This window comes from Gracilinanus agilis, chromosome 2 (genome assembly GCF_016433145.1).
Source record: "Gracilinanus agilis isolate LMUSP501 chromosome 2, AgileGrace, whole genome shotgun sequence".
Classification (NCBI taxonomy): Eukaryota; Metazoa; Chordata; class Mammalia; order Didelphimorphia; family Didelphidae; genus Gracilinanus; species Gracilinanus agilis.
Genome location: NC_058131.1, coordinates 218,587,236 through 218,599,343, shown reverse-complemented (window position 1 = coordinate 218,599,343; position 12,108 = coordinate 218,587,236). Strand labels below are relative to the sequence as shown.

At 36.3% G+C, this 12,108-nt stretch overlaps 1 protein-coding gene across 1 annotated transcript in view; it reads right to left on the bottom strand.

The window, feature by feature from the left end:
- EIF2AK2 (eukaryotic translation initiation factor 2 alpha kinase 2) overlaps nt 1-12,108 on the bottom strand; it is a 79,494-nt gene that overhangs the window by 54,742 nt on the left and 12,644 nt on the right. The window contains exons 4-5 of the mRNA XM_044663654.1: nt 8,275-8,389; nt 2,978-3,150 (exon numbers count right to left, since the gene is read on the bottom strand). Of these exons, the coding sequence (XP_044519589.1) occupies nt 2,978-3,150; nt 8,275-8,389 (288 nt within the window). The remainder of the gene's footprint in view (nt 1-2,977; nt 3,151-8,274; nt 8,390-12,108) is intronic.

Below are 12,108 nucleotides of genomic sequence, written 5' to 3'. Positions count from 1 at the left end.
TTATCTCATGATCCAGAGATATCATGGGTATCTCACCCAAGGGAAATAAATTCACTACATTGGTCTCTAAAGCTTCAGTTTCCCTTTCTAACTTGGTTGTGCTCTCTTGTTTCTCTCTTTGATTTCTTTCTGCCTCATATCTTTGTATAATGGTTTCTGGATAAGTTACTTTCAATTCCATTTCACTAAGCCATATCTGTTTCAGCTTCAATCCTTTAAAGGGTTGAAGACGGCTGACAGTACCACCTTCAACAAACCCAACATCAGTAGTATACATGCTACTAATGGTAGGTAACTAAATAGATCTAGTAATGTAAGAGGCATCATTGCCATTACATAGTTAGGTAACACTATTCCCCTGATGTAATTAGGGATAGTACTATAAGATACTTTTTCAAGATAGTAAAGAACCACATTATTGTGTTTTGCCACTTCCTATAAACTGAAAGCTTTTAGTTTGAAAAGCTTCTCGGCTGCCACCTGGCTGGCTACAAGTTGCCCTTTAGCACCACGTGGTTGGATGGTTTGCTAGGTTCTATACAGATGGCTGACAGCTGGAGAAAAAACCCTGCCTTTTTAAAAGTCAAGCCTTTGCTGTTCAAAAGCCTTGATTGTATGGTTTATATCAAGTCTCTAGGCTCTGGTTTCCTTTTGACTCACCTTAAACTGTTAGGTATAAACTGTTAGGAGAATTGGGAGATACTATATCTTCTTGTTTGCTCTGGTTGTTGTTGCTGCTTGAAGCAGTTGACTGCCAGCTGGATTTGAGTTGAGGCACTGATTAACAGTTGGGGCCTAGTCAAAAAATGGCTGGGTAATGTTCCTTAGAGACAGATTCTAAAAACTTCTATTTAATTAGTATTGAAAAGGTTTGGGTAGGAAAGGAAAGTAACAGAGGATGGAGGATTAGTTCCCTAAATCTAAAAAGGGTCTAAGCTTATCCCACTCCCTTCTGGTTTGCAAGAACCATCTTCATGCTCAAGTTTTCTTGAGCCTCCTTATTGCTCCTCAATCTATGCTAATCTCCCCAGGTCTATGCTAAATATCCTATTCTAACCAATAATCTCCTTAAGTATATATTTTATTATTTTTAAGTATATATTTTAAAATCAATGCCTCCTTGTATTCTTCCTTCCCAGCTCCTTGTCCACCTTTCAGTTCTTTGTGGGCCTAGTCAGGCTTCAGGCCTGATAGGCCAAACAGGCCTGCCCCACTCTGCAATAACACAGAGTGGGGGAAACAGTTTTTCTTTCTTCTTGCCTGCTGGTCGTCTTTCTACAGCTATTCCCAAAGCTCCAACTTTTCCAACTGCCACTCAGTTTTCCAGTTTTTCCCAAAGAGCAGATTCACAGACCTCCTCCCTGGCAGACAGACTACCAGGAGTAAAGTTGTCAGTTAGATTCCAACAGATTTCCAACTCCTCAGAATTCCTTACTAGGAACCCTGTCCAAGATTCTAACTGGGCCTTAAAAGGTAATCTGATTGTTCTGAGCCGCTAAGCTCTTAATTACCCCAAAATGCTTATTTTAACCCCAATAATAAAGAATCCACTCAACATCATACAGGAAATGATAGAACAGAGATTCAAGCCTATATCTTCTGATGCCGAAATCCATCACTGAATAAATGCCCTTAACAAATTCATGTTGAATTGAAATACATTTAAATCTACTTCTGAATCAATCCCTGTATACCTAGAACTGATAGCACTGCCCAGCTAAAAGGTGATTTCCTTTATTTTATTTAAATAATTCCTCAAATCCACCTTTCTTCATCTAATCTTCAGAACAAATAGAATGAGAGGTGCTAAATTTCCTCAACTCCACTTTTTGAAGCACTCAATATAGATAAATTTAATTAAAAAAACATTTACTATACAAGGTACTGGAAATATATAGGTAAAAAGGCATTGTTTCTACTCTTAAGAAACTTATAACTTAATTGAAAAATAAATAAATAACAATGTTTCATGGTAAAATGTGTTGAGTACAAAGGAGTGTGTCCAACAAAATGCTATAAGAAATTACCTTTGTTTCACTCACCATCCTACAATTATCACTGATACCAATTACCTAAAAATAAGATATGACTGAAATGGCCGAAGAGTAACAACAAACCTCATCTCTTCTTCTTGACTTCCCTGACTTCCTTTAAGTCCTAGCTAAAATATCACCCTCTACAGAAAGCCTCTTCTAATCCTACTTAATACTAGGGCCTTCCCTCTATTGATTATCTCTAATTTACTATGTATATATCTTGTTTGGACATAGTTGTTTCCATGTTGTCGCCCTCACTGGGCTGTGAATTTCTTGAAAACAGGGACTATCTTTTACCTTTCTTTGAATTCAAAGCACTTAGCATAGTGTCTGGCTCAGAGTAAATACCTCATAAAAACATATTGCCTGCATTAATTTTTTTTATCTTTATACATATAGTACCCACTACAATAATATAAGGCTTAATGAACATTTGGTGAATTGAACTTCTTAAGAATGTCCAACTTCCTTTGCTATTACTCCATGCTCTCTAAGAAACCTTCTCATCTATACTTTGTTCTCCTAGAGGTACTACTCAAACAGGGGACAAGTCCTGTGCAAATAACAGGTACTGGCTCTCTTGCCAGATATACAACTCATTTAAAATAAACAAATTTGGCATTCTCATTTCTAAATTAGTTTTCTGCATTTTATTAACATGAATCCATTCCCTAGACCTTGATCCCATCTAAAAGGACTACTAAAACTGAGCTCCTGAATTTGCAAAGTTGAAAACCTTACCCCTAACTCCTATAGAACCTTATCAGAGGCAGAACCTTGGCCAATAGACACAGACACACACATATCCCTTGGAAGATTCAAACCAAACAGCTAACCTCTATCTTTACCAAACCTTAGCTAAGATAGTAATGGCTCTGAGAAGTGAAAAAGGAGACCCTATTATTAACATACAGGAAAAAAATAATAAAATGGCACCTCACCGTGTAATACCAGAAGGTTCAAATATGGTCTTTGTATCAGAATCTACAGTTAGTTTTTTCTTTTGCGTGTACTGATTAAGAAGAATTATATACTTTGGACTGGATGGTCTTTCTGTTTCTGATACTTCTGACTGTTGCAGTGGTGACTTTGGTGATACAGGAAACATTGAAGACTGCACAACCTAGGAAATAAAAATATTATATAACAAAAATTAAATTCTTCACTTTTTCCAGAATAAAACGACTACATGAGCAATAAAAACATAACTTGTAGATTTCTACTAAAATTAAATTTCTTGTATACAACTCAGTGAGAATCAAATTGTATTTTCACTAAAGTATACATGGGAATGAAGTAACATTGAGTAATAGAGTATCAAATAGGGAGTTAGGAAGTTCTAGATTCAAATCCTGCCTCTAACACTTATTGGCTCTGAACAAGAGCAAATCATTTAACCTTCCTCAGCTTCAGGAAACCAAGACTTTTCTTCTAAATTAAGGGGACTACTTCAAGTGGAAGGCATTTGAGGATATTCCATTCCTGATAAATTGACCCAGAGGAATATAAAATAATAGCTAGTTTAGAAATTACATTTTCCTCTCTCTTCCTCTATCTCTCTCTGTCTCTCCAAGTCTCTATCTTTCTCTGCGTCTCCAATGTGATGTGGCAATCAAAAAAAACAAAAACAAAAAAACAAAAAAACAAACAACAGCTAAGGTGATCTAGGGCTATATGAAGAGAGACAGTTTACAGAACTGAGGAAGTGATAGTATTTCTGTGCTCTACCTTAGTCACATCAGATTTGGAGTTCTAGTAACTATGGTTTGGGAAATAGGATGGAGAGTGTGCAGTGGAGGCAACCAGGATGATTAAAAAGTATTGAGTTTACATCACATAAGAATTGAAGAAATGAGGGATGTTTAGTCTATAGATAAGAAGACTTAAGGAAGATATACTAGCTGTGTTCAAGGTAGATGGCTCAATAGAGTGCCTGGAGTCAGGAAGATTTATCTTCTTGAGTTCAATTCTGGACTCACACACTTACTAGCTGTGTGGTTCTAGGCCAGTTATTTAATCCCATTTACCTCAGTTTCCTTATCTGTAAAATGAGTTGGAGAAGGAAACAGCAAAGCATTCCAGATTCTTTGAGGGAGATAACCCAAATGGAGTCACAAAGAATCTGACACAACTGAACAAGTCCAAGAGGTTCTTAACCTGGGGTCATAAATATTTAAGCAACTCTTAAGTGGAAGAGGAGAAAAGTCCTCTTTGCCCTCAGAGGACAGAACCAGCAGCAAAGAGTGGAAAGTAAAAGAGGCAAACATAGCCTTGAGATAAGGAAAAACTTCCTTTAGAGAGCTGTCCAACAGTAGAATGAGCTGACTCTGCTGGCAATAAGTTCTCCTGGCTTAGAGGTCTTCAAACAGATTGCATGACTACCATCATGTTACTGTAGCTGTGTATCTTTCATGTTACTGTACATGTGTATCTTTCAGGTATGGGTTATACTACATGCTTAGTTCTCTCTCAACTCTAAAAAATTCCTTGAGGGATAAGAAGAAACAGGAGCTTCCAAGGCAGGAACTAACATGTTCTGAACAATAAAAATAGCCCTTATCTACTTTAGAAGCCACATTGAAATTTGTGCTTAGTCCAGTCCAAGTAATGTCATCCAGCTACTATCAATACCCTGTTTCCTTGAAGTGCTTAATAAATTCCTTTTAATTTTAGTCATCTTATTTTGCTTTGTTATGGAGGTGAAAGGCCCTAACAAAGTTTTTCTTTTTACAATTTTTGGCTAGCCATTTAGGATGACACGGCCCAAGGATGCTTACTGAAGAATTCTATTCTAAGTCCTGGGGTAGTCACCTGAATCAGCCACCAAACTGGGTCATTTTTTTATGGAGAGAAGGAACAAACTCCCTCAGTGGTCAGTCAGTTCTGCAGTATTCAGAAAATTTAACTCCCAAACTCAGGCAGAATAAGAAGAGACAGATCCAAAATCCAAATTTTGATTTTTTTGTTCTCTCACTTGTGCATAAAGAATGTGTTTCTTCTCTCATTTGTGCATGTAGAATACAGGCAGAAATTGGCAAAAAAGAAGCTTGCTGGAGGGGTCATCCCTCATTTGCAAAGGAAATCATGGTATTGAGTGAGACTAGCCTCCTTCAGAATAGATAGAAAAACTGCTAAAGCCTGGACATAAGAACCCTGACAGGTTTTGTCTACTGAGCTTCACTTCTCAGTAGGAATTGGTAAAGTTGTAGAATTATAAATAAAGAGAGAAAAAAGAAAATTGGGCTAAATAAAGGATGGGACTTTGGGGAGTATAGTCAGTCAGATGTTCATACTAAACAAAACCTAAAAATCAACAGCCTAGGCAAAAAATAATATTTTAGTACAGTTGAGAGGACTTTGAAACCAAAACCATCCAAAAGTTATCAATACATCTAAGACCAGAATACCCTTGACAGAAGAGACTGAGAAGAAAGGATTAAGAAATGAAAAGATATTGAAAGGGAGATTTAACAAAATTTTAAGAGGGGTCATGAAGAGGAATTGCTAATCCCATCTGCATAATACCTGGGCCCAATTCTGTTGTGAATAATGAAGACGAATATTCACAATAACAGAAGGAGTGAGGCAGTTAGGAGCTAGCAGTGTCTTTGGAAAGATTGAAATAAAGAAACTTGTCACCCATAAAAACTGCCGAGAGACAGCACAGAGAGAGATCTTTGAAGAGTAGGAGGTTTAAGGAAGGTTTTTTAAAATCTCATTAAGATAAGAAGGTTATGAAAAACTTTAGTTATTATTTATGATACAAAGAATATAGAAATATATTTACAACACTGAATTATTTGAGGATAGTAGAGTTTACCAAAAATTTGTCCTTGAAGGACCATTAGAGAGATTACAACCGAGAATCACTAACCCAGAAAAACTAAGTATAGTTCTTCAAGAGAAAAACAGATATTTATCAAAATAGAGTACTTTTAAGCATTCCTGGTAAGACCAGAGCTGAATAGAAAATCTGACTTTCAAATACAAGACTCAAGAGAAGCATAAAAAGGCAAATAGGAAGGAGTACATTCCTATTTGGGGAAAAATTGATTTTAATGGACTAAAGGATTTGCAAGCATTGCTGACAGAAAAAAAACAAAGCTAAGTAGAAACTTTATAATATAAACTCAAGAGTCTAGAGAAATCTAGAAAAGTAAATTTATTTGAGCAATTGGAAAGATCTATCTATATGGTTTAAGATTAGCATTCAATGAATATCTCTTCAAAACCTTACTATATTCAAAAAATATTGAGAGTTAAGTAAGAAAAACAGAAGCCCTAGGGAGTGAATTGGTTCTGTTCAGAAAGTTTGATAAGGAGAAAAAGAAAAGAGGGGAAAAGAAAAAAACTAGCATATAAAAATGAGGGAAAGGGGTAGAACGATATTTGTCACTTCTATAATCCCTCTGTCTCTCATTTGAACATAAACTATCCCCTTATCCATAGATCTGACAGGTACATTTTTCCATGTTCTCCAATTTACTTATGATATCCTTTATGACAAAGATATTTATCCATTTTGATCTTATCTTGGTGTGAGATGATCTCATCTTGATGTGAGATGTTGGTATAAGGCTAATTTCTGCCAAAGTGCTTTTTAGTTTTCCTTTTGCATTTTTTTTTGTCAGATGCTGATTTCTTACTCCAAAAACTTGAATCTTTGGATTTTTCAAACAATAGCTTACTATGATCATTTACTATTGTATATTGTGTACCTAATCTATTCCAATTATTCACCACTCTATTTCTTAGCCAGCATTGAATTGTTTTGATGATTACCATTTTGAAATATAATTGAAATCTAAGAGTGCTAGGCTAGCTTTCTTATTTTTTCACTGATTTCCTTGATATTCTTGACCTTTTGTTTTTCCAGATGAATTTTGTTACTAATTTTCTAGCTCTATTAAAGAATTCTTTGGTAGTTTGATTAGGATGGCACTGAATAAGTAACTTAACTTAGTCATTTTTATTATATTGGCTCAGCCTACTCATGAGCAATTAACATTTCTCCAATTATTAAGATATCTTCATTTGTGTGAAAAGTATTTTGTAATTATGTTCATACATGATTTGTTTGGCAGGTAGATTCCCCAGTATTTTATGTTATCTGCAATTAATTTAAATGGAATTTCTCTATCTCTTCCTGCTGGATCTTGTTGATCATATATAGAAATGCTGGTAATTTGTGTAGATTTATTTTATATCCTGCAACTTTGCTGAAATTGTTCATTGTTTCAATTATATTTTGGTTGATTCTCCATATCTTTTGCAAGGAATGATAGTTTTGTTTCCTCACTGCCTATTTTTATTTATTCATTTTTTTTCTTCCCTTATTGCTATAGGTAACTTTCTAGTACAGTATTGAATAATAGTGGTGATGATGGACATTCTTGCTTTACTCCAACCTTACTAGGAAGTATTTAAGTTTATTCCCATTACAGATAATACTTGCTCTTGGTTTTAGATAGATACTACTTATCATTTTAAGAAAGGATCCATTGATTACTATGAATTATAATGTTTTTAATGGGAATGGATATTGTATTTTGCCAAGAGCTTTTCCTGCATCTATTGATATAATAATATGATTTTTGTTGTTATTGTTACAGTTAATTATGTTGAAAGTTTTCCTAGCGTTGAACTAGCCCCAAATTCCTGATATAAATACTAACTGGTCCTTCTGTATGATCTTTGAGATATAATGCTCTAATCATAAAAAAGAGGTTTTCCCCTTGGGATACATCTATGCATAGATTTCAAGTAATCTGTGAACTCAAATAGAAAAATAAATTACATCTTCATTTTCATTATCTTCTAAATAAAGTTTAGCCTTTCTTTTAAGTTATGTTAAAAATGATTCTGAAAAGAGGTTCATAACACAAAAAGTTAAGAACCCCTGATTAAAGAAAAAGCTATTGAAAATGTCAACATGTTCTCTCATGCTAATAGGGGAGACCCTACTATTAATCCTTAGTAAAGTCTGGTTTGCTTAGTTTCTCTCCCATTGAAGATAAAATTTAAATAATTTAAATGGACCCTAGCTCTAAGTACATTTCTTTTTTTCCATCTTGTTAGATACTTTTCTAAATTATTTTAGAGGCAGAGATTTACAAACTCACAAGAAGATGTGAAACTGTGCTCTACATGGATATTTTTTCTCACAGGAAAATTGTAAAATACATTGGAAAGAAAACAATTTTTATCCCTTGTAAAGAAAAAAGTTAAAATGGCTTACCTTGTTTTCTAGCTTGTCAAGAGCTAGCCTGGCAGCCTCATTTTTTGCTTCTTTTTTTGATTTGCCTTTACCTTCTGGAAATTCTCTGTCTCCTATTACAGTTTTGATGGTAAACCTGAGAAAAAGAAAAAAAGTTCACATGATTTTTCACAATTGAAGCTTCTTTTTAAGGTCATTTTAGATTTTTTTCAATTCACTCCTTGCCACTATATGCTCTACTGGAGATTATTGCAGCATATTGAAAAGAACATTGGTTTTGCCAGAAAAACATAGGAAAATATGTACAAACTGATGCAGATTGATCTAAGCAGAACCAAGAGAACAATATCTATAAAGATTCTTGCCATGTAAATGATCACCAAAAGCAAATTGAACCATGAATGATGGAAAAACTAATTGAAGTCCTTGAGAAGAAATATAACCTACCTCCTCCCTCATAGCAGAGAGGTGGAGTATTACTAGGAAAGAATACAGTATCTGTTGTCAAGTATAAGCTCTCTGTAAAAGATGGTACTGCTTAGTTGTTTTACTTTGTCATGCTGGAGGGTTCAATCTAGAGATAGTGATGGAAAGACAATATTATAGGATCATAGATTTAAAGCTAGAAGGGACTTTAGAAGTGATATAATCCAATTATTTCTTTTTACAGATGACAACCAGCAATTGGAGAGATTAAGTAATTTGCTCAAGGTCACACAGCTAATAAGTGTCAAGAGTTCTTTCTATCTCCACATCTAGCACTAGATCCACCACTCCATAATGACTATGACAAAAGGCATTAATTAAAACAACCCAAAAAATACTTTATTTGGAGTCCAGAGATTGGAGTCCAGCTTTAATCTCAGCTCAGCTCAAGAAGGAAGGAAGGAAGGAGGGAGGGAAGGAAGGAAGGAAGGAAGGAAGGAAGGAAGGAAGGAAGGAAGGAAGGAAGGAAGGAAGGAGGGAGGGAGGGAGAAAGAAGCAAGCAAGCAAGCAGTTACTAAGTGTCTACTATGTTGCATTAAGCACTTTATAAATATTTCATTTGATCCTTACAACAATCCTGTGAGGAAGGTGCAATTAATTACTCCCATTTTGTATATAAAGGAATTAAGACAAAAAGATAACTAGCCCAAGGGCACATAGCTAAGAAACATCTGAGACTGGATTTAATCTCAAATATTCCTTATTGCAGGTCTATGCACTAAATCACTTGCCTGCCTCATTTACTAAATTAAAGAGGTAGACTTATTTTTTAATTATTTGAAACTTATGAAACTTGGTTTCTTAAAAATGAGGATAATGATATTTATATGGTCTACCTGCTATGAGGAAAATACTCCAAATCAATAAAGAGCTACAAGACTTATTATTACTCTACTTTATTCAAATCATCAAAAAAATGAAATCAGTATAGTTTAACCCAATGTGCTCACCCTCTCCCAATGAATGCAATAATATACCCTCTATATCTATGAAGGAGATAAAACATACATATTTCTCCAGGAATCTGGAAATATCAGGACTTTTGCCCAGCCCTTAACTCCTTATTATCACAACCTTACTCAGAATAAAAATCAGGTGCTCTTAACTTAGGGTCAATTAAAAAAAAACACAATATTTTTTTAAATATTGTGATAAATGTATTTCAACATAATTGTAGTCTTTTTCCTTCTCTGTATTTTATTTTATGGATTTAAAAATATTTTTTCCTGAGGAGTCCAAAGACTCTACCAGATTGTTTATTTGACTTCATTTCCCCCTAAAATGTGCAAAAAAAATCATGTTCTCTAAAGGGAAAATTGTCAAATAGCAAGAAAACAAACAATGAGATTTTGAACAAGATGAATAAAAACAGATTCCTAGTTAACACCTAATTAGTAACAATCATAATTCCCAGTTCACTGAATGAGGGTCTCAGATTTAGAAGGGACTTCAGAAAAAATCTGGCCCAATCTATTCCTGAGTAAAATTCCCCTTTACAAAATATCTCAGTCATCTCCACACCGTGCCTTCTCAATCACTTCTAAATGCACACAACTTGAAATTGTGCTCCCATAATGTAGCATCCAGAACTGAAATAATATTTCAAATATAGTCTAAGCAGAATAGAGTATAGTGGAACTATCAACTTCTTTGCCTGGTTACCAAACTTCTCTTAATGAAGTCCAAAATTGCAATGGCCTTTTTTGGTGGCCACATCATACTGCTAACTCATTGAGCTTGCAGTCCACTAAAATCTCTAGATCTTATTTAGATGATCTGCTAGGTAACCATGCCTACATTTTCTTACTCTTATGAAGTTGATTTTCCCGAAAAATTAGTCTTTTATATTTATCTTTACCAAATTTCAACATGATTTATTCATCCTATTCTAAGCTTCTAAATTTTTAAAAAATTATCATCCCTACTAAAATATATATATTCCAATTTTGTGTCATGTGTAAGTTTTGAAAGCATGGCATTGCTGTCTTTGTTCAGGTCATTGATAAAATGTCATAGTTGACAGTGCCAAAGGCAAATCCCTGAGGTACCCAACTAGAGACCCTTCTATGGTGACCCTGAGCCATTAAAACCTACTTTGGGGAGTTGATCATTCACTGGGTTATAAATACATCTGACTGGGACTTCCGGTTAAAATGGCAGCAGTGTAAGGAGCAGCTGTTTGATCTCTCCTGACCGAAGCACACAGGACTCCTCAAGGGGAAATAAAAACGAGTCCAGAGGAACGAAGGAACCCCACAACAGGGCGCAGCATTGAAGGTACGCAGAATCGGGGCATTTCCACGCTATAAAGGGGTGAAACAGTCCACACTAAAACACGAGAGGAAGAAGCCCCTCCCCCACCCTCCACCCCCCACACCTCCCACAACGCCAACGCACAAGTGGGAAAAGAGGACTGGGGCAACCAGATAATCACTGGCAGCCCCGGGGCTTGTACCTGTGTGCAGCAAGACAAGGGACCCCAAGTGGCTGGGGGTGCGCAGGGACTTTCCCTGAGCATCCTCGTGGGTGAAGGCACCGCCTCCAGCCGGGACAAAGGCCTCTAAAACAGGCCTTTCCCAAGCGCTGAAGGCATTTCTTCAGGTGCGAATAAAGATCTCCAGCCCACAGACTTTCACTACCTTCTGTGGGGGTGAAGGCAGGCCCTAAGAGCATCTGCGCAGGCAAAGGCAGTGCCCTAGGCTTGAATAACGATCTCCAGCCCAGGCTTGGACCTCCAGAGAGGACCCGGTGCAGACCCAGCGGAGCAGTGGAAACAGCCCCAAAGACTGCTGAAGGAACCTCGGGCAGAGGGGCAGACCGGGAACTACCAGGAGGCCTGACCCCGAGGACAAGGAGACCCCGGAGCCCCCCAGAGCTTGCAAGGCCCAGGCAGACCCTGAGTGCAAAGACAAAGCTGAAAAGGGGCGGGGCTAACAATGGCCAGCAATAAGGAAGTCCAGAAAAAAAAGACCATCAAGAGAAACTCTGGAACACTGGACAACTTCTACACAGAGAAAATCCAGACAACAGAGGAGGGAAAACAAAAATCCAAACCTCCCCAAAAAAATGAAAGCTGGTCACAAATTATGGAAGAGTTTAAAAATGAAATGCTGAGGAAGATGGAAGAAATCTGGCAAGAAAATAACAGTTTAAAAGGCAGAATTTCACAATTGGAAAGTGAGACAAGACAACTGAAGACCAAAAATGACCAGATTGAAAAGGAAAACCAAAACATTAAAGCCGAAAACCAGTCCTTAAAGGCTAGAATCGAACATTTAGAAACCAATGATCTCTCAAGACAACAAGAACAAATAAAACAAAGTCAAAAGACTGATAAAATAGAAGGAAACATGAAATATCTCAATGAGA